Source organism: Balaenoptera acutorostrata, chromosome 9, assembly GCF_949987535.1.
Source record: "Balaenoptera acutorostrata chromosome 9, mBalAcu1.1, whole genome shotgun sequence".
Classification (NCBI taxonomy): Eukaryota; Metazoa; Chordata; class Mammalia; order Artiodactyla; family Balaenopteridae; genus Balaenoptera; species Balaenoptera acutorostrata.
The window spans coordinates 11,834,533-11,858,179 of NC_080072.1; the positions used below are offsets into that span (position 1 = coordinate 11,834,533).

General features: G+C 38.2%; 1 protein-coding gene and 1 pseudogene across 3 annotated transcripts; both read left to right on the forward strand.

Annotated features, from left to right (window-relative positions):
• The first annotated feature begins 2,828 nt into the window (after positions 1 to 2,828).
• LOC103007258 (elongation factor 1-alpha 1-like) lies at positions 2,829 to 3,986 on the forward strand (annotated as a pseudogene).
• A 1,830-nt stretch (positions 3,987 to 5,816) lies between these two features.
• Positions 5,817 to 22,662, forward strand: LOC103014180 (glycine N-phenylacetyltransferase). Of its 3 annotated transcripts, XM_007196491.2 has the most exons (7): positions 5,817 to 6,034; positions 9,553 to 9,649; positions 11,883 to 11,978; positions 17,057 to 17,164; positions 18,963 to 19,089; positions 19,942 to 20,113; positions 21,831 to 22,662. In XM_007196491.2, the coding sequence occupies exons 3-7, from the start codon at positions 11,901 to 11,903 to the stop codon at positions 22,231 to 22,233; spliced, it is 888 nt and encodes a 295-aa protein (XP_007196553.1). In that variant the 5' UTR covers positions 5,817 to 6,034; positions 9,553 to 9,649; positions 11,883 to 11,900; the 3' UTR covers positions 22,234 to 22,662. The 3 variants fall into 3 exon arrangements, with proteins under 3 accessions (XP_007196553.1, XP_007196554.1, XP_007196552.1); XM_007196492.3 differs by lacking the exons at positions 5,817 to 6,034; positions 9,553 to 9,649 and adding an exon at positions 11,147 to 11,187; XM_007196490.3 differs by lacking the exons at positions 5,817 to 6,034; positions 9,553 to 9,649 and adding an exon at positions 11,580 to 11,705.
• Positions 22,663 to 23,647: the final 985 nt, after the last annotated feature.

Sequence of the window (23,647 nt, forward strand, 5' to 3'; positions counted from 1 at the left end):
AATCCTCAACAAAATACTAACAAACAGAATCCAACAGCACACTAAAAGGATCATACACCACGATCAAGTGGGATTTATCCCAGGGATGCAAGGATTCTTCAATATACGCAAATCAATCAATGTGATACACCATATTAACAAATTGAAGAAGAAAAACCATATGATCATCTCAATAGATGCCGAAAAAGCTTTTGACAAAATTCAACACCCATTTATGATAAAAACTCTCCAGAAAGTGGGCATAGAGGGAACCTACCTCAACATAATAAAGGCCATGTACGACAAACCCACAGCAAACATCATTCTCAACGGTGAAAAACTGAAAGCATTTCCTCTAAGATCAGGCACAAGACAAGGATGCCCACTCTCACCACTATTATTCAACATAGTTTTGGAAGTCCTAGCCACGGCAATCAGAGAAGAAAAAGAAATAAAAGGAATACAAATTGGAAAAGAAGAAGTAAAACTGTCACTGTTCACAGATGACATGATACTATACATAGAGAATCCTAAAAATGCCACCAGAAAACTACTAGAGCTAATCAATGAATTTGGTAAAGTAGCAGGATACAAAATTAATACACAGAAATCTCTTGCATTCCTATACACTAATGATGAAAAATCTGAAAGAGAAATTATGGAAGCGCTCCCATTTACCATTGCAACAAAAAGAATAAAATACCTAGGAATAAACCTACCTAGGGAGACAAAAGACCTGTATGCAGAAAACTATAAGACATTGATGAAAGAAATTAAAGATGATACCAACAGATGGAGAGAAATACCATGTTCTTGGATTGGAAGAATCAATATTGTGAAAATGACTATACTACCCAAAGCAATCTACAGATTCAATGCAATTCCTATCAAATTACCAATGGCATTTTTTAACGGAACTAGAACAAATCATCTTAAAATTTATATGGAGACACAAAAGACCCCGAATAGCCAAAGCAGTCTTGAGGGAAAAAAATGGAGCTGGAGGAATCAGGCCCCCTGACTTCAGAGTATACTACAAAGCTACAGTAATCAAGACAATATGGTACTGGCACAAAAACAGAAACATAGATCAATGGAAAAAGATAGAAAGCCCAGAGATAAACCCACACACCTATGGTCAACTAATCTATGACAAAGGAGGCAAAGATATACAATGGAGAAAAGACAGTCTCTTCAATAAGTGGTGTTGGGAAAACTGGACAGCTACATGCAAAAGAATGAAATTAGAATACTCCCTAACACCATACACAAAAATAAACTCAAAATGGATTTGAGACCTAAATGTAAGACCGTACACTACAAAACTCTTAGAGGAAAACATAGGAAGAACACTCTTTGACATAAATCACAGCAAGATCTTTTTTGATCCACCTCCTAGAGTAATGGAAATAAAAACAAAAATAAACAAATGGGACCTAATGAAACTTCAAAGCTTTTGCACAGCAAAGGAAACCATAAACAAGACAAAAAGACAACCCTCAGAATGGGAGAAAATATTTGCAAAAGAATCAACAGACAAAGGATTAATCTCCAAAATATATAAACAGCTCATTCAGCTCAATATTAAAGAAACAAACAACCCAATCCAAAAATGGGCAGAAGACCTAAATAGACATTTCTCCAAAGAAGACATACAGATGGCCAAGAAGCATATGAAAAGCTGCTCAACATCACTAATTATTAGAGAAATGCAAATCAAAACTACAATGAGGTATCACCTCACACCAGTTAGAATGGGCATCATCAGAAAATCTACAAACAAATGCTGGAGAGGGTGTGGAGAAAAGGGAACCCTCTTGCACTGTTGGTGGGAATGTAAATTGATACAGCCACTATGGAGAACAATATGGAGGTTCCTTAAAAAACTAAAAATAGAATTACCATATGATCCAGCAATCCCACTACTGGGCATATACCCAGAGAAAACCATAATTCAAAAAGATACATGCACCCCAATGTTCAATAGCCAGGTCATGGAAGCAACCTAAATGCCAGGTCAATACAATAGCCAGGTCATGGAAGCAACCTAAATGCCCATCGACAGACGAATGGATAAAGAAGTTGTGGTACATATATACAATGGAATATTACTCAGTCATAAAAAGGAACGAAATTGAGTCATTTGTTGAGACGTGGATGGATCTAGAGACTGTCATACAGAGTGAAGTAAGTCAGAAAGAGAAAAACAAATATCGTATATTAACGCATGTATGTGGAACCGAGAAAAATGGTACAGATGAACCGGTTTGCAGGGCAGAAGTTGAGACACAGATGTAGAGAACAAACGTATGGACACCAAGGGGGGAAAACTACGGTGGGGTGGAAATGGTGGTGTGCTGAATTGGGCGATTGGGATTGACATGTATACACTGATGTGTATAAAACTGATGAGTGATTTAAAAAAAAATAGTGCCCATTATGGGAGAGATGCCAAATTACAATGGATTCAAAAGTATGTAACGAGGCCTTACGTACACAACACCATCCAGCGAGTCAATCAGAATTGCATGATTTGTGCTAAAAATAAACCCAAAGACTGCTGTTGGACCTCCCCAGATGAGGACCCAACATAGGAACCTGTGCCACTGAGGACTGGACTCAAATGCCTTGAGCTGCAGGAGATTTCACATATCTGCCAGTATTTGTGGATACTTTTTCAGGATGGTTAGAAGCGTATCCCACCTGGACAGAAAGTCTCTGAAGAGGATGCCTGGGTCTTGAACAAACTGAAAGCTGAACGTGAGTGTGGTATCACCATTGATAACTCCCTGTGGAAATTCGAGACCAGCAAGAACTATGTGACCATCACTGATGCTCCAAGACACGGAGACTTTATCAAAAACATGCTGACTTTATCGAAATCATGTTGACCCAGGCTGACTATGCTATCCTGATTGTTGCTGCTGGTGTTGGTGAATTTGAAGCAGTTATCTCCAAGAATGGGCAGACCCATGAACATACCCTTCTGGCTTATACTCTGGGTGTGAAACAGCTAGCTGTTGGAGCTAACAGCTAGTTGTTGGAGCTAACAACAGATTCCACTGAGCCACCCTACAGCCAGAAGAGATATGAGGAGGTTGCTAAGTAAGTCAGCACCTACATTAAGAAAATTGGCTACAACCCTGACACAGTAGCATTTGTACCAATTTCTGGCTGGAATAGTGAAAACATGCTGGAGCCAAGTGCTAGCATGCCTTGGTTCAAGGGATGGACAGTCAGCCCTAGAGATGGCAATGACAGTAGCACCATGCTGCTTGAAGCTCTGGATTGCATCCTGCCACCAATTCATCCAACTGATAAGTCCTTGTGTCTGCCCCTCCAGGACATCTACAAAATTGGTATTGGTACTGTCCCTCTGGGTCGAGGGGAGACTGGTGTTCTCAAACCTAGCATGGTGGTCACCTTTGCTCCAGTCAACATTACAACTCAAGTAAAGTCTGTTGAAATGCACCATGAAGCTTTGAGTAAAGCCCTTCCTGGTGACAGTGTGGGCTTCAACGTCAAGAACATGTCTGTCAAAGATGTTCGTCATGGCAATGTGGTTGGTGACAGCAAAAATGACCCACTGATGGAAGCAGGTGGCTTCCAGCTCAAGTGATTATCTTGAACCATATCAGTGCTGGATATTCACCTGTGCTGGATTGTCACACAGCTCACATTGCTTGCAAGTTTGCTGAGCTGAAGGAGAAGACTGATCATCGTTCTGGGAAAAAGCTGGAAGATAGCCCCAGATTCTTGAAATCTGATGATGCTGCCATCGTTGATATGGTTCCTGGCAAGCCCATGTGTGTGGAGAGCTTCTCTATCCTCCTCTGGTCATTTTGGTGTTTGTGACATGAGACAGATGGTTGCTGTGGCTATCATCAAAGCAGTGGATAAGAAGGCAGCTGGAGTTGGCAAGGTCACCAAGTCTGCCCAGAAAGCTCAGAGGGCTAAATGAATATTATCCCCAATATCTGCCACCCCAGTCTTAATCAGTGGTGGAAGAATGGTCTCAGAACTGTTTGTCTCAATTAGCCATTAAAATTTAAAATAAAAGACTGGTGAATGATTAACAATGCATGATAAAACTTTCAAAAGGGAAGGAGAATGTTTTGTGGGCCACTTGTTTTGTGTGTAGCAGTTTTTAAAATCAGCGCTTTAGAAAATCACACACATAAATAAAAAATCAGTACTTTTTAATTGGTTAAAGCCCTCGTGAAGGAAATGGTCCCCTGATTTGGATTAAGGCATTGGAACAACATTCATCCTGGAGACCTCAATCAACAGGAAAAACTGAGAAAATGAATATTAATTTAACTTGGGATACAGCCTTGCCAGCTGCCCTGTCATGGATCAGTGGCTCCCAGAAGCAGGCTTAAATTAAGCCCCTTTGAAATATTGTATGATAGGCCATTCCAGGTGTCTGCCTGGGTGGGAGAATCCATAAATGCTCTAAAAGAACTAGCAGTTGCCAAATATGGTAGAACATTGAGCACTAAACTAAACTCTGTTCATGAGGTCAGCCTATCCAACTGAAGTAAACGGTAATTTCATTGTAGCTGGAGAAGCATCAACCTATTTGTTTATTTTTGTCCAAATAAATAGCATAGGAATTTAGTATATGTATTGGGAGCTGGAACCAAAACTCCAAGTTCAATTACAAATTAGACAACAAAATGCTAAGGGGTTTCATCAGATTCAAATAGTCGTAGATAAAAAAGAAAAGAGGATTTTACTACTGACTAAAGATTCTAAGGAATATTCATTGCCCCCATTCAGCAGAAAGTAGCCAGAGTGGTCTTCATCCCTTTCCCCACAAGATTGTGGAATGGACACTGACAGTGGGGAACTGTGATAGGGAACAACCTTTGTATTCTATTATAAGTTAATCACAAAAGAGATGTTGCCTATAAGCTTAAATTATACATAATGGCCCATCTCTGGGAACCCTGCCTCCCAGATAATGAGCATGAAGCTAAAATACCTTTGTTAAGCTCACAGGAAACATCCTGACCACGTCCACCTGTGAATAACTGCAGGAAGGAAGAAATTAACACATCCTCTCCAGAGACTGACTGGAACCAGGAAATGTTTGGCTTTAGTCCCTCTCCTTTTAATATAAAAGAAGCCTGAATTCTAACTCAGGCAAGATGGTTCTTTGGGACACAAGTCCACTATTTTTTGGTTTGTTGGCTTTCCAAATAAAGCTGCTATTCCTCGTCCCAACAACTTGTCTCTCGATTTATTGCCCTATTGTGCTGTGAGCAGTACGAGCTTGGACATGGTAATGTTATCTTCTAGACCTTACTCTATAACTTCTGAAAGTCAGCCATTATTTGTACTTTTATTCCCTTATGTATAAAATATTTTTTCTCTGGCTACTTTTAAGGTTATATCTTTAAATGGGGTTCTCAGTAGTTTAAATATATGCCCGGGTGTGGAGTTCCTTCTGTTTATTCTGTTTGAGGTTTACTGAGCTTATTCTAAGGGGGAGAATTCTAAACCCTTTAGTCTTTCCAAGTAATTTCTTTACTTATGGTAAAAAAAAAAAAAAAAAAAAAGAGCTCTGATTCTATACATCAAATCTAAACAATAGTTGTCCCTTGCTTTTGCTGCAGGTATTTATGAAAGGGAAGAGAAGGAAATAGGTATTTCTTGTAGCAATCCACCTGCCTCCCCAGTTCTTAGCCAGCTGGTTTCACAGATCAGAGTTGCTGAGTGTTGGCAGGACCTTTAGGACCAGAAAGCAGCTCAGCCTTCTGGAAAAAGAGCCTCAGGAGGCACTCTGCCAATGTCTCAATGTTACAAAGCCATGTCCCTGAACATGGGACCCGGAGGGAGGGACTCCATCTCGCACTCCACTGCCAGGCATGCAGCTTGGTGCATGAATTCTATTACGAACCTCAGCTCAGCAGTTTTTGGATCAAACAGGTTAAAGTACACTTTTCAAGACCACTATACCCAGAAGACATATTTCATCTTCCGGAAAAATCGGCCACCTCTTTTTTTCTGAGGACCTCTGCAGAGACTGAATGAGAAGACAGCTTTGCAGGTGAGAACAAAGGATCGTTGCTCGGAGACTCCTCATCTCCTTCTGTTTCCGCACTGAAATGGAATGAATCAAAATGCTACTGTTGGATGTGGATAAGAATTTCTGAGCTCATCTGTGTTGAGGATTATGTCAGATGAAAAGGAAACTATTCCCTTTGAGAAACCTGTATCAGGCATCTACTGTGTGTACTGCAGTATCCTAATTCTGTGAGAAGTTTTTCACTGGATAAAGACAGGCTTTTATTCTGAATTGATAAATGTGGAGCAGTTTGGGAGCTTGCCATTGGTAGATGGGTGATAGAAAATGTAATAGCATCTGGGAAGGAATAGGCTGGTTCAGGTCTCAGTATATAACAGAGATTGTTGACATACTATGCAAATATGATCTTATTTAATCCTCTAGTAACATACTAAGTTACATAGTCAGATTTTTTTCCCCCTTGGATAAATGATGGCCAGGGAAATTAAGTGCCCTGCTTAAAGTGTCAAAGAGACAAGGTAGATTCTAGTAAAAGAATTACAATACAGATGATATTAAATATGAATGTAAAACCATAAAAAAGAATGTAATTTTAAAAATCTCAGCTGTAATGCCCCTATATTTGGTGTTTCCTTCTAATTTTTTATCTTTATATGATTTATGTAAATATGCACAGAAAAAGACTTTATAGCTACCTAGAATTTTTGCACTGTCATTTTTATCCTTTTCATGTTCATCTTTAAGACTCTCTCATATGACAACATATATATCATAACTTTTATGTTAATGGGTTTTAGAGTAGTAAAATAATGATAGATCATAATTTATGTAAATTACAGAGAGACACTGAGATTGTGTCCAATACTTCCTTGTTACTTAATATTGTATTGCTTTACAAACTTTTTCAGAGTATTTTTCTTCATTTGGATTGTTTTCTTTGAATAAATTCCCAGTACTGGAATGGCTTTGTCAAAGGTTTCAAAGTGTGCTTTACAGGACTTTGCCCACTATCAATGCTGGCAACCCACTAGAATGAATCTCCTCAGTTTTAGTCAACTGCATTTACTGAACACCATATTTGTGTTTTCAGTGTGTGTGTGCACACATGTGCAGAAAGCTTTCCCAAATGTACTTGTTGATACTTTAATATCCCCAGTAATCTGGCATCAAATTGAACTTTTCATATTTTCATGTAATCTTTTTGTGAAATGCTCCTCGCTAATGTCTGATTAGTCTTTACAAATGAAACACGTCTACTGCTGTCTTGATACTTTCCAAGATATGGCACAGGTACTTCTATTCTGGTCTGAGCCTTTTTTCAAAGGAGCAACTAGTAGAAATTCCCATGCCCAGAACATAGTTGGCCTTCTGCAAGTACTTGTTGAATGAATGAAGGAGTCTTTTCCCCCTTGGTAAGCAGAGTGACTAAATCGATTATGTTGATACAAATACATAGTACATTCAATCACTAAACAGACATTGAGTCCTTACTGTGTATAATAAACATTGAGAATAATAAAATAAATCATTTGAGGCCCTGCCCAGAGGACTGATAATCTAGAAGACAAAATGCAATTTATTGTAACAAGTTGTGTGATTGAAATATGTACATAATCTTAGGGGAGTGCAGAAAAGAGAGTGATTTGTTTTGTTTGGATTGAGGAAATAGAGGGAGTCAATAGGGGAAAATCTGAAATTTGAGTAAGACTTTGAAACAGGAGCAAAAGCTGGATTTAGAAGGTCTTCTGGAAGTAGAGCAGAAATAAAATGAAGAAAGGCAGGAGTTGTTAAATCAGATACTGAGTTAAAGAAATATTCTGTGGTCTTGTGGGGAATAGAAGGACAACAGAGGAGACTTACAGACTTTACCTTGATAGTAAAAAAAAAAAATTCATTTACAGGACTTAAGTGAGTCTTACCAGTCCCAGTGACTGCCCACAGCAGCTACAGTCAAGATACAAACAACACTTTAAAAATTAACTTAAAATGGGTTAAAGACTTAAATGTATTAAGACTTGAATTCGTAAAACTCCTAGAAGAAAACATGGGGGAAAAAAACTTGACCTTGGTCTTGGCAATGAGTTTCTGGGTATGACAACAGAAGCACAAGCAACGAAAGCAAAAAATAAAGTGGGAGTATATCAAACTAAAAAGCTTATGGAGAGAAAAAAAAAATCAACAAAATAAACAACCTATGGAATGGGAGAAAATATTTGCAAACCAATAAGGGGTTAATATCCAAAATATGTAAAGAACTCATACGAGTCAAGAGCAAAATATATATATTGTATATATATTTAATCCTGTTTAAAAATGAGCATAGAAGCCCTGAAAAGACATTTTTCCAAAGAAGACATACAAATGGCCAATAGGTACATGAAAAGATGCTCGAAACAAAATCACAATAAGATAATACCTCACACTTGTTTAAATGGCTATTATCAAGCAGATAAGAGATAAGTGTTGTCGAAGATGTGGAGAACAGGGAAACCTAATGCACTGTTGGTGGGATTATGAATTGGTGCAGCCACTATGGAAATAGTATGGAGGTTCCTATAAAAATTATAAATAGAACTACCATATGATCCAGTAACCCCACTTCTGGGTACATATCTGAAGGAAATTAAATCACTATCTTGAGGAGACATCTGCACCCCCATGTTCATTGCAGGATTATTCACAATAGCCAAGACATGGAAACAATCTAAGTGTCCATAGATGGATGAATGGATAAATAAATTGTGGTATATCTATGCACTGGAATATTATTCAGTCATGAGAAAGAAGAAAATTCTGCCATCTGTGACATGGATAACTTGAGAACATTATACTAAGTGAAAAAAGTCAGATAGAGTAAGACAAATACGCTATGATCTCAGTTACATGTGGAATCTGAAAAAAACCAAACTGATAGAAATAGAGAAGAATGGTGGTTGCAAGCGACCCGGGGTTGGAGGAGATGCAAAGATGTTGGTCAAAGGGTACAAACTTCCATTTATGAGATAATTTCTGGAGATCTGGTGTGTAGCATGGTGACTATAATTAACAGTGCTGTATTATGTACTTGAAAGTTGCTAAGGAGTAGATCTTAAATGTTCTCACAACAATGCAAAAAGAAATATGTGATGTGATGGAGGTGATAACTAACCTTATTGTGGTAATCATTTTGCAATGTACATATGTACCAAATCATCACATTGTACACCTTAAACTTACACAACATTATATGTCAATCATATCTCAATAAAGGTGGGGAAAAAGAGAGATAACCACTCCCTTAGTGGTTCTGGTCAAGACTCTCCTCCCCTCAAATCATGATGGGATCTCCTGGTTAAATGAAGGGACTATTTTTCTCCCCAGATAACTGACAAAAATTCCAGGTAAAAGGGAACACATATGAAAAATCAAAACATTAATTTGTCCAAGATTCTCCAACATGTTAAAACAGCAGGATCAAAAAATGAAATGAAGTCTTTGATAACTGAAGCATGACTGCCAATAGACACAAACTAATACTAGTACCATTTCTCCAAGTACAGATTCTACCTGCTCATCCCAAAGGACCAGCCTTCCCAAAGGGCTGAGCTAAAGAGGAGCGGGCCCTGAACACAGGGACCAGAGAGTTGGGAAGCCAAAGTAAGTATTGGTATTTACTTACAAAGTAAGTATTTGGTATTTTTGGATACCAAAAATAGACCAGGGATGACCTTTAAAAGAACAGTCAGGAACATAGGTAAATAAATGAGTTTAAACAACAGTGACTCTCTCCTGATATCTACAGGGTTTTGCATATTCCAAGTTTAATGCCATTTTGAGTCTAACAAAACTTTCTCCATAGTTCTTGTCAGAAAGAGTTAGCCAGTCATTCCCAGGAATATGGCAGCTGACATCTAACACCATCCTCTCTTCAATGGCCAGTTCTAGTGCAATCTCCTTTAAGAACGCTATAAGCTTCCACTGAGAAGTATTCTCTGTCTTTTGTGAATCTCGTAGGCCTTAGGCAGAACATTTGATTTGCCACAGTCTTCTGTCTACATTTTTAGGCAGCATGTTATGATCCAATTCTTCTGATAATCCTAATTTCATACAGTGAGTCAAAATGTAGAAATGCTGCTTTATATTACACAGTAATATATACTATACACATCAGACTCTTAGGTTTAGGGATGGGATAAGGCTCAAGAAGAGGTGAGGATTGGGGATAGGGTGACTGAATTCGTTTTCAATATCATTTGGTAATAAAAATGAGAAGAATAATTTATATTTTAAAGCATATCAAAATGGCTGCTTCAAAATGTCATGAATTCTATAGCATTGTAATTGCATATTTATGGGATAAGTTAGCTCTTTCTATGGGGCATGTGTTAGTTGTGTACGTGTTTTATTTTCCTTATTAGATTATGAGTGCTTAAACGACAGGAAATCTAAGCTCACAGTTGCTCAGAGAGTTAGTTGATCAAAATTAAGTGTATCGGTCAGGGTCCAAGCGGAAAAGTAGATTTGTTACAAGGATTCGACCTTATGCAATTGTGTGGCCTAGTTCAGCAGTTTCTGTAAGGCTGTTTCTTCCCATCTGGTGCTGAAGACTGAAGTACACAGGGAAGGTAGCTGGGAAAGGAACGTGAGAGGGAGAAAGAACAAGCTGAAACCCACAGTATAAGCTGAGGCTCACGGGGCCGGAGAAACTTTGTCAGTCCTACCGACCCTGACCTTGGTAGAATGGGTGTCCTGCAGAAATCAGGTTCCTTTGTTAAGGAGCCAAACACCCACACCTGGCCCAGGTGACAGACAAGCTGAAGGCAGATCTGGGGAGAGTGAAGCACTTGCCAGCCCAGCCCCTACCTTGGGTCGTGAGGTTAGCTGCAAAATGCCTGCTGCTTCAATTCTGCCCTCCAGGTCCTCCTTAGGAATCTCTCTGTGGCCCACCCTAGCTGGAAATGTGCAGAGAAGGGAATTCTGAGAAATGTAGTTCAGTCTAGCTGAGGTGACACTCACCACGTTTGTTGAGATGACAGTGAGTTCTCAATAAATATTTATTGAGCGATTGCATAAGTGAATGACTGCATGGATGAATAAATCAATACTTAGGTTTCCAGACTAGTCACAAAAGTCTATTTCAATTATAATGAAGCCATACTAAGATACCGTTGAATAAAAATCAAGACCAGACTTTGGTAAGGAGAGCCTTTATTTGAAAGGATTATTTCAAGAGTGGGGAAAAGGAGTGCTGTAATAGAAAGAGGGTATTATTTCAACAGAAGAACTCTTAGACCATAACATCTACAAACACCTGAAAGGTCAGGCAGGAAATGGTTATTCTTCTATGGAAAGGAGTAAGCAAGGTTCATGGAGGATCATTCTGAATGCCAGTGTTGGCTCGGGCTGAGGGTAGGTCACAGTGCAGAGCCCTGTGTGGAGGAGAGAAGCTTGATTAATGTGCGCTCAAGCCTATAACTTTTGTTAAGACATCAGGACACTTTGTTCTGATGGTTCAGTGGGGATAAACAGTCAAGCTAACCATTTATGAAGGAATAGTAAACAGGGCTACAAAGAACCCAGTTCTTCTGCCCATTTTTTAATTGGGTTGTCTGGGGGTGGGGTTGATGTTGAGTTGTATGAGCTGTTCATTTGTTGAAGATTGGGAATTTGAAGGCTTAGTAGCTGGACTTGTCATAGGTAACAGGGGGACATGGTGAGTCTTACTAAGCCAAACGGATGAAGGACAGTTCTTTGCAGGAAGACATTTCAAAAACACAAAGGGGACGGAGAGCTTTCTTTAGCAATTACTGTTTTCCAGGATAACAGGGCTTAGGTGTCTTTGTTTGTCTTGCAGCACTTCTCATCCCTTGGTTTTTGATCCTCTCTTCAGATTCAGGTACCTGCCAAGATGTTCCACTTACAAGGTCCACAACTGCTGCAGATGTTAGAGAAATCCTTGAGGAAGAGCCTCCCTGAGTCCTTAAAGGTGAGAGTGGAACATTCTTAGGGAAAAAAGGACTAGCAACAGCCTAAGAAAAAGGTGGGAAAGAGAACAAGCATTCACTGAGCACCTACTCTGTGCCAGACACTCACTCATCGTGCATCTCATTTAGTTTACATCATCTCTCTGCAAGGCAGGTACATCATGTCTGTAGAACCAAAGAGGAAACAGAGGCTCAGTTATGTGACTTGACCAAGATCACAGCAATAGTGAGTGGCAATGCTATGATTTGAATCCACTATGTTCTTTGCTGTGTGATGACCCAAAAACTTTCCCTTGTGCCCTTTCAACTCTTAGGTTATATAACACTGGAAGTTTGTCCAGAACTGGCAAAGTTAATGTGTAATTTATTCTTCCCAAACAATCAAGTGCCTGATGAAAAGTTAACCATTATGATACTTCTTTGTAATTAATAACTGGTCAATTTCTGTTTTTGTCAAACCCCAAAGGATTATTATGTTTAACTTGGGGTGAGACAGAAATTGTGTTTAAGAAATGATCTTATACCATAGAGAAGTGTTTTTCCTTGCAATAATATATTTTGCAAAGGGACAAGGCTATTGCTAGACAGTGCCACTGCATTATGATAAAGGCATTAATTCATCAAGGAGACATAAGAAAGGCTGAAAGGTATACACCCAACAACAAAGGCTCAAAGTACCTGAGACAAAAACTGATAGAACTGAAAGAAGAAATAGGGAAACACACAGGTATAAAGACTTCAACAGTCCTCTCTCAGCAATTTGTAGAATAGGCAGAAAACCTTTAAATATATGTGAACTTATTACATATGAAATACAATGAACCAGCTACTAATTGGCATTTATAGAATACTTCCCTCAACCACAGCAGAGTACATATTATTTTCAATTGCACGTGGAACATTTACCAAAGTAGACCATAATTTTAAAAATTTTAGACGAATTGAAATCATACCAAGCATGTCCTTGAACAATATAGAACTAAATTCAAAATAAAAAAAAACCTGAAAGGTGTCTGGGAAATACCTGAATTTCTAGAAATTGTACACTTCTAAATAAATCATGCTTAAAAATCACAAGGAATATTAGGAAGTATTTTAGTTGAATGAAAATAAAAATACAACTTTTGAAAAGTTTTGGGATGCAACTAAAGCAGTGATAACTGGGAAATAGATAGCATTAAGTGCTTATAGTAAAAAAGAATAATGGTCTCAAATCAATGCTTTAAGTTTCTACCTTAAAAACTAGAAAAAAAGAGTAAATTAACCTCAAAGCAAACACAATTAAGAAAATTATGAAAGATAAGAGCTGAAATCAATAAATTTGAGAGGAGAAAAAAATAAATAAATAAATAAATAAATTTGAGAGGAGAAAAACAATTAAGAAAATCAATAAATCTAGGCTCTGGTTCAGTGAAAAAAATCAATAATGTTGGTAAAGTTCTAACCAAACTGACCAAGAAATAGAAGACACAAATTATAAATATCAGGAATAGAACAGGGAGCATTACTACAAACACAATAGACATTATAAAGATATTAGGTTACACTATTTTCAATACTGAGCTCATAAATTTCGCAATGTATGTTCTGTGAAAAGCACAAATTACCAAAGGTCACTGAAGAAGAAAAATGCAAACTATATTGTCCTATATCTATTGGAGAAATTGATTTTGTAATTTAAAACATTCCAACAAAGAAAACTCCATGCCCAGATGGTGTCAGTGGCAATTTCTACTACACATGTAAGGAAAAAATAATACCCCTTCTACACAAACTCTTGCAGAATAGAGCAGAGGAGAAAATACTTCCCAAATCATTTTATGAGTCCAGAATTACCCTGATACCAAAATCAGAAGTGGGTACCACAAGAGAAGAAAACTACAGAACTATATCCCTTGTGAACAGAGATTACCCTCAACAAAATACTATCAAGTCAAATCCATCAATATATCGAAAGGATAATACATCATAACCAAGGGGAGTTTATCTTGGAAATGCAAGGCAGGTTCAACATTCAAAAATCAATCAATGTAATTCACCATATCAACAGACTAAAAAAGAAAAGCCATATGATCTTCTCTCAATAGATGCAGAAAAAAATATTTGACAAAATGTAATATTCCTCATAGAAATAAAACTCTCAGAAAACTGGGAATAGAAGGAATTTCTTCAACTTGATAAAAAGCATATTGGAAAAATCTACATCTATCATCATACTAAATAGTGAAAGAGTGAATGTTCCTCCTAAGATCGGTAACAAGGCAAAGATATTCATTCTCACATTTCTATTCAACATGGTACTGGATATCTTAGCCAGTACAATAAGGCAGGAAAAAGAAATAAAAGACATATGTATTGGAAAGAAATAAATTAGTGTTTATTCACAGACGGTATGATTGTGTAATGTAAAAAACCCTAAGGAATCTACCAAAAAGCAACCCTAAAAAGCTCCTAGATATATAACTAAGTTTAGCAAAGGCTTTAAGGTGAATATATATAATACAAAAATTGTTTTTCTATGTGCTAGCAATGAACAATTGGAATAAAAATTAAAAATCAATACCTTTATAAGCACTCCCCCCAAAAAAACAACAAGAGACAACAACAACAAAAAACCTTAGGTATAAACTGTTAATTTACAAAGCTTGTCTCTAAAATAAATCTCATTTTCTTTTGTTGATTAATCATAGCTCTGGACTTCTCAGGGCAGCATGAATATGATGTATAATTCAGTATGGTTAATTACACTGATAATGCTGATGGGAAACCTGGAAGGAATAGCATCATATTACACCTTTTCTTACCTTTTCCTGGTGCTCTGACACCTTGTATAGGGATCGTGTGTAGACTCAGCCATGAGTGCTGAGTGTAGCCCAGAGACGCTGATCCTTCTGACCGAGGTAGGGCAGGGAACCTTCGAGAGGAACAAGGTCAGGAGTCAGACTGTTCTGACCCCACAAATTCATTGTTTTCTGGGTAACATTGTGAAAATTAAACATCTCTAAGTCTCAGTGCTCTTGCATGTAAAATGAGTAAAACCGGAAAGTAAATACTCTCAGTAGACATTCCTCAACCTTAAACAGGGTTATGATTACCTTGCAGAGCTGTTGGGAGGATTAAATAAAATATGATAAAATTTATAGCCAACACTTCTGGAACACTTACCAAATATCAGGAACTACACAAAGTGGTTGACATGAACTCAAAAGTCTAACTCAAAAGTCTTTTGTATTTTTTTTAGGAGGGGGAGTTACTAAATCAGTTAGGTGCTCTGTGGACTGAGATATTTTTATCTTGAGTGGCTGCTTTGAAAAGTTTTCCAGGTTAAATTGTTTTCTTCCATCTCTATAGGGTAGATCTCTGATGTTTGAATTGTTATTTACTTCTTGTGTTAAGTGGATCCCAACTCTTTGGAAAAAATTCTTGGCACTACTAGCCTTAGCCAACTCTCTTGTGAGGCAAAGTAACCCACAATATGAGAGCCTCGGTTTTAATGAGTAAATATGGTTCTTTTCCTCTCTACTCAGTTGATTCTTTGATGACATAGTTTTTTTCCCATAAGCAGAAATCTAGAATATTTGTAGGAATGGTTCTTGTTACAAATGTATGACCTAAAACTCATTCTCATTCAATACTCACTAAAGTCTCAAGTGAGAGAAAAATTCGGGTATCATGGCCTGAGGACGGCCCATCTCTTTCTCAAAGTAGTGGAAACTATTATAAATAGGTTTATCTCACATGTTAACTCCAATTCATTCAATTTGTAGTGGCTGCCTGCATCACTGTGTTCAGGCTTAGTGTTGCTACCATGTGCACAGAAATGTGATATATAAATGTCACTGGTTCCAAACTCCAATGTTTAAAAAATGTATTTTTATTATTTTTTATTTTCCCTAAAACTGCATTTAATTTCTATATTGAGCCCCTGCTGATGGCAGAAATTTAATAATTTTATAAAAAAACAGTAAAGTCAAAGTTTGCCTCCCCCTCTTTCCCCTTAGTCTGACATAAACATTTCATGGCAAAGGTAGGGAGGCACAGGTTGAGGTGTGGTCCTTTGTCACTGAAATGTGCACCATTCCATTGGTCCCTGGTCTTTGGCATCCTTCCATACCATCTGCTGAGGCCTCATGTTTCCAATGCATTTAGGTCGTGAGGTCTGCCCTAGTATGTACTACTGTTTTTCCCCTCCCCACAACCGCAGGGTCCATTCTAGTTTGGAGAATCTCTCTTTCTCAGCCTCTTCAGTGTTTTGAGGGCACCAATGTTTGAACCGATGCTTGTAGTAAAGATTAAACAGATTGCCCAATATGTGATGTTCTTGGACCTTGGTCACCAAAGCTTGTGTTCTTAATACTATGCTCTGTCTCTACTTATTAAGTAGGCAGGAGTTCACTTAACCTTTCTGGAAGGTAATTTGGAGATGTGTGTAAGAAAGAAAATCTTTAAACTGCAGTTGACGTTTGATCTAGAAATTCCCCTTCTAGAATTTGTAATATCAGGCATATTTGCAAAGATTTATGCAAAAAAAAAATGTTCATTGAAGAAAAAACTGTTAAAAATTAGAAAACACTGAAATGACCAGCAATAAGAGATAGTAAAATTGAATTAGAGTCCTTCCATATAATGGCTATTATGCTGTCATTAAAAATGACTATGTAGATTTGTGTTTACTGACATGGAAATACGCTCAGAGTATAGTGTGTATGTGTATGTATGGGGGGGAATAGATGTTAAATTAATATGTATTAGGTAATTTCATGTTTAAAAACTATGTGTAAATAGACGGAATAAAATGGAAAGGGAACACTAAATTCTACAATGTGATAGTAGATGATTTTTAATTTATTCATTTTATTTATCTGGATTTTAAAATATAGTCATATAATATTCTCATTGTTTGACCCCAAAATCTATTTCCATTTGGAGTAATAAAGTAGAACCTGAAGATTGAACTGAATGCCCTATTAGGTACTTACCCTCATTTCATAGAAACAGACTTTGAACTGATCAAACGCAAGGCACTTTGCCATCCCTTCCTAATAAGCTGACCTTCTCTCACTTTGTCGGGATACTGCAGGTTTATGGGACTGTCTTCCACATGAACCAGGGAAACCCTTTCAAGCTAAAGGCCCTGGTGGACAGGTGGCCTGATTTCAATACAGTGGTTATCCGCCCTCAGGAGCAGGTAAGGTGCCAGATGAGGAATGAATATGCATCTATGTTTGTATTTGCTATGAACCTACCATGTACCTTGCAATGTGGTAGACCCTGGGGATACCAAAATGAATTGCAGTGATAGTGGACAAGTCCTTGTCCTCAAGAACTTCACAGCCTGGAGGGAAACACAGACAAGCAGATAAATTACAACATGCTTTGAAAATGTACAAAAACATACGAGATACAGAAGTAGCACTGACCAAGAGATGATTGAAACTATGGATGTCAGGGGATGCAGGGAGAGGATTAGAGAGCTTTCATGACAGACATTTCACCAAAACTGAATTTTGAAGAATAATAGGTTTTTGACAGGTTGACAAGAGCAGAGATTGCATTCTAAGCAGAGAAAATAACACCCCAAAATATGTGAAGTTAAGCATGAATAATGTTAAGGAAATATAAAGAACAAATTACAATGCTTGTATTTGGGAATATATTTTCAGTACCAGACTTTTAAAAATCACTCAAACTAAGTGGTTAATCTGTTTCAAATATAAATATGTTCGCAAGCATATTGCAAATATAAAATAAAAATTCATCTCATCGTATTTTGATATAAATTATTTACAAGTAAAATTTAAATGTATAGTGACTTTAAAAAAGCAAATTAAACAGAATACAAAAATAAAGATAATTTAATTATTGAAATCTAAAAATGGAATAATATTCGCTTTTATATGCAACCTTTAAAACTGAGATTGTGGGACTTCCCTGGTGGCGCAGTGGTTAAGAATCCACCTGCCAATGGCAGGGGACACGGGTTCGAACCCTGGTCTGGGAAGATCCCACATGCCGCGGAGCAACTAAGCCCGTGCGCCACAACTACTGAGCCTGCGCTCTAGAGCCCATGAGCCACAACTACTGAGCCCTCGTGCCACAACTACTGAAGCCCGCGCACCTAGAGCTCATGCTCCTTAACAAGAGAAGCCACCGCAATGAGAAGTCTGCACACCACAATGAAGAGTAGCCCCCGCTCGCCGCAACTAGAGAAAAGCCTGCGCACAGCAGCAAAGACCCAATGCAGCCAAAAATAAATTAATTAATTAATTTTAAAAAAACAAAACAAAACAGAGATTGTTGGTGGTATTAATGCTGAGGGCATTTCTGTACAACAGCTTCCAGCTGTTCTACCGTTGTTGGGTAGTTGTTCTCTCCTTCCTTTGCCTTCAAAATAAATCTCATCCTTTATTTGTTAATTTTGAGGAGATCTTGTTGAGCAAATTTTGCATTTCAGTTTTGTTGGGAATATGAATTATTTTTTAAACAATAGTGCATTGTGGTTTACATTTTAAAGACATCATGTGTCTTCACTCTGTATAGCTTTATCACATGTGAGAATTCTAATGCAAAGTTACCTGTGTCAATTTCAATATTGTTTTCATAATCCATTTGTTCTGAGACTCTTTGAAACAGAGTAACATTTACTCTTGTAATGGAAACTTGTCTGACAAAAATTCCTTCCTTCTGAGGATTACAGAATTACTGAAGAATGCTTTGTAAACTGGTATGTGTTTGGCTGATTTGAAATTGTAATGTAACATATAAATACCTAGTTCATCAAGTTTTTCTTACTCATAAGTGGAATAATTCATTAAATCCTTTACTTAGTCTTATGATATAAATGATTCAGGAATGATGATAGTACATCAAGAAGAATATCAATATTTAGGTTTGTAAAATATCACTGTATAATGAAATACCAAGCACAAGTATTCCAATCACTGGGTATAATCAATTTGATTTATTTATATTACCCAACCAAACAGGAGATGGCAGATGACTTTGATCACTACACCAACAGCTATCAAATCTATTCTAAGGACCTCAAGAACTGTCAAGAATCCCTTAGCACATCAGACGTCATCAACTGGAAACAACATTTGCAGATCCAAAGTATGGAAGGGATCTGGGATGCGTGCTGGCTGCTAGGACTGCTCATATCTATATACCTGTAGGGCCACTTTTTATCCTGAGTACATTCCCCTACAACCTTTATTTCCTTTTACCAAACTCCAGACACTCAGCTTGATGTTCATTCCCTGTATCAGCTGCCACCATCTCTTCAGTGGAGTTGAATTCAAACATTGCAAACTCTAAGGTTCTTTTAAGAACGTGTGAGTGATGCAAGTTCTCGTTACCGGAGGATTCATGATATATTTTTCAGACATGTTCAGGATCCCTTAGGGTGATTAGATGTGACAGCAGAGCTCCCCCTCTGGCCTTCCACTCCTAGAATTAGAATGATAAGTCCTTGTGCCACAGAGCGCCACCCCAGTCACAAGAACACCTGTCATTGTTGGAGTCAGACTCCCTTGGGTGACATCCTTGCTCTGCCTGTTACTTGCTTTGTGATCTTGAGCAAGTGTTGTAACTTAACTATTATTCAGTTCCCTCACATATAAAAAATGAAGATAATAAAAGTACCTAAAACATAAGGTTAATGTAAGCATTAAATGTGGTATCAGACCAATACCTGGGCATGTAGTATGTGAACATGCAAGGTTGCCTACTGTTTTCTAAATACCAATTCTCCTCGATTTCACAGTACTATAGTCAGGATTTCTAGTATCTCTGTATTGCAGAAGAGAAAACATGCTTAGGTAGCGACATGGCCATGGTCACATGGTCATTTGCAACAGCAGAGGCAACATTGTCTGACTTTAAGTCCTGCATAGCTTCTGTTGGGAATCTTCGTGAAGCATCTAAATGGACAATTGCTTCTCTCCTAACTTTATCCCTCTCTAGGTTCACAGTCCAGTCTGGATGAGGTGATACGGAATCTTGCAACCACTAAATTCGTTAAGGTCAAGCAAACACAATGCATTCTCTATATGATGTCTGAGACAGCGAGGAAACTTCTTCCTTCCCTGCCGGAGACAAAGAACTTACCTGCTGGATATGGCAGACCCAAAGCCATGTGAGTTTGAAAAAAGACACTCTGCACTATTCACATCTTTCACTATTGAAGTAGCCTCCCAACTTCTCCCCTTATATTCACTCTTGTCTCCCTACAATCCATTTCCAGGGTGATTGCTTTTAGTATGTAATGTGGATTATGTCCATTCACCCGCAAAGAAGCCATTGAGGTTTCTCAGCATACTTTTAATAAAACCAAACTCCTTCATGGACTTTCAAGGTCCTGTAAGACCTGGAACCCATCACCTTTTGGACTTCATTCTGTCCCTCTAGCTAACTCCCACCAGCAGCTCTGGCCATCTTTCTGCAGCTCGATCTCATACATTCACACATGCATTTGCACTTTGTCTGCCTACAATGTCCTTTCCTCTGATCTTCATATATTTGCCTCTTTCTTGCCATTCATACTCTCAAATGTAATTTCCTCAGAGAGTTCTCAGAGAACCCTGTCTAAAACCACTGCTTCCCATAAGTCTTCAACTGCAAAACCCAATTTTTATTCTTTATTGCATTTATCATTATCTGAAATCAGCCTGTTTGTGTATGTATTGACCTGTTTGTTCTTTGACCCTCTCCCCTACAACATTTCAAACTCCACAAGTGCAGCGACCTTCTTTATGTTGTTCACTGACAGATCCTCAATAACCAGACTGAACACATAGCAGATGCTTGAAAAATACACATTTAATGAATTCACAGAGCAAAAGTTTTCCAGTAAAAAGAATTTAAACAAATTATATATTTTCCCCCATTGATGTCCAGTCTAACACTGAATAGAACTGAACACTGATGGTGGAGATTTGAGCTGGAGACGCCCAATCCTATGACCCTCTGTGTGTTAATATACCTGGAAAAGCTTTATTCACATTTGTATCACACATGACACCTGAAAAGCACCTGCGCATCTATAATCTCATTTGATTCTCCTGTCCATCCCATGAGATAGACAAGGTAGGAGATATTATCCCTAGTTTCCTGACAGAAAATAGGCTCAGATAATGAAACAGCTTGTTCAGGTCACATGGATGGTTAAGGGCATAATGGGCTTGAGTCTAGATCTCCTAGTTCCACGTGGTGGGCTCGTTCTAGGACACCCCCGAAGCCTCTTTACAGCCTGCAGATACCTGCAGATTCAGGGTTCTGTACCTCGGGGGTCGCCTGCATGCCACATCACTCCCCCTCTCTGGACTTCAGTTCCCACAGTGGCCAAGGACCCTCTGACGCCAACATTCTAAGATTCCATGATTCTATGCTCTGGCTTTATATACAGCTTGCTAGCATGTGCTTTGGGGCACTTGCCTATTTTCTGTTTACCTATTTTTCTCATCTGTAAAATGGGGGCGATATCAATTCCCTCATATTAAGGGGAGAGTCACTGCATTGCTGAAAGGACCGATACTTAATTTTTATGTACTGCTTATTGTTTATGGGCGCAAGTCCTAGGTACTCATGATGTAATTGCTCTTATATCAGTATTTGAGGAAGGTACTATTAACATCCCCACTTTATAAAGAAGAAATGGAGGCAGAGAGACATTATGTTGCCTGCTCGAGATCACACAACTAGCCAGGTTATGAATCCCGGTGGTCTGGTTGCAGAATCTATACCTTTACCTGTGCTCTCATTTGCATTGTCTGAAGACAATTTGGGGGCAAACAAATATCATACTCCACAGTATGTGTGATTTATGGACTGTTCTTTTTCCTTCTTCTCAATAGTAACCAAGAGATGTTTAAACTCTCATCCCTGGATCCTATCCATGCTGCCATGGTGAATAAATTCTGGCATTTCGGTGGCAATGAGAGGAGCCAGCGATTCATCGAGCGCTGTATCCGGACCTTCCCCACCTTCTGCCTGCTGGGGCCTGAGGGGACCCCTGTGTCCTGGTCCCTGATGGACCAGACAGGAGAGGTGCGGATGGGGGCCACCCTGCCTGAGTACCGGGGCCAGGGTCTCGTCTCCCATATGTTGTTTGTCCACGCCCACGCTCTGGACAAACTCGGCTTCCCCGTATATAACCATACAGACAGAGCCAACAAAATCGTACAGAAAATTAGTCACAATCTGCAACATATCCCCATGCCCTGTGATTGGAACCAGTGGAACTGTGTGCCTCTGTGAAGCAGCCACGAACCCGAGACAGTGCTGGGTGGGCTGGTCATGTGGCAAGAGATGCTGAGCAGGGGGCAGAAAGAAAGAATAAACTGTAATCAGCAGTAAAGCAGTGTGTGTTGTTTGGGCTCTGGGGAAGCAGCGTGAGTGGTCAACAGAACCACCAGAGTCCCTCCTCCCAAATCACTCATGAATTTCCCTTTGGGTCCAGCAGACCTTCCTATTTCCTCCACATTCCAACCCTGGCAACCACCATTCTACTCTGTGTTTCTGTGAGTTCAACTTTTTTTTTTTGAAGATCCCACGTATAAGTGATATCATGCAGGATTTCTGTTTCTGTCTGGTTTATTTTACTGGTTCACAATTTTCTTCTAATACATATGGCTAGTAAGGAAACTATCCATAATCGATAAGGAATAAATGCAACCCACTGTTCTAGTGGTGCCGTTATTCTTCTTTCCAGCACCATCATATGTATCTCTATTTAGAACGTGTACATGGGATGCAGAGCAAGACAACGGAAGTACTATAGCTTGTCATATCACAATAGCAGGACAATTTAACATCTTGTTTTCCAGAAACAGTACACATGCAAAAAGAAAATTGTTATTTAACAATAACTGTTAAAATGTATGTGGCAGAGATACTTTAAATTTGAGGTGAATCAGGAAAAATCTATAAAATTGGATCAAATTTGTGGGATTTTTATCACACATAACATTTGTACATTCTGTGAACTAGGTTAAATCTATAAATATTGAATATGACTTTTTTTTTCTAAATTGACAAGATAAAAAAAATTGGCATGTTATCAACTTGCTTCAAGTTGCAGGATGAATATGAATTACTTGTATTACAAGTATGTATTACTTGTATTACAAGACTACTCTAGGTAGAAAGGGATACTTCAAATGTAATGTTCTTTTGTGTGTAAAGAGGAGTTTTACAATTAATATCAGCCATTATTCTCATACCAAGCTGTAGGACATTTTATACAATTTAATAAAGGAATTTACATATTGAAAACCCTCCAACTAACATTGTATGCTATGCACTAATGTGCTGTGCGGTTTCAGAAAATTAAAGCTTCGAAAATGTTCAGGAAGACGACTTTACTCTCAACTTTCTCTTGTAGTACAATCCACCCTTCTAAGAGTTCAGAAAGGAAACAGAAAAGATGTTGCATTGTCATCAAATATATTTTTAAGATAATGAATTTTTTGTCTTCCTCAAAAAGGAATTTGAGAATAGAATATAATAGTGCATTGTGTACTAATCTATAGTGGTATGTATCTATATATTTATGTATATATATTTTTTTCCTTCAAGACACAGGAATTTAAAAAAATTCTCACATCTCAATAAAGCCATGAAACAACAAAATTCTCACATCTCTAATGAATTAGTGTAATCATAGGTATGA

What these genes read in the sequence shown, in the direction of transcription:
- LOC103014180 (XM_007196490.3), top strand. An exon ending in TTATCCGCCCTCAGGAGCAG is followed by an intron (nt 17,165 to 18,962) that starts GTAAGGTGCCAG and finishes CCAACCAAACAG; the next exon opens with GAGATGGCAGATGACTTTGA. An exon ending in ACAACATTTGCAGATCCAAA is followed by an intron (nt 19,090 to 19,941) that starts GTATGGAAGGGA and finishes ATCCCTCTCTAG; the next exon opens with GTTCACAGTCCAGTCTGGAT.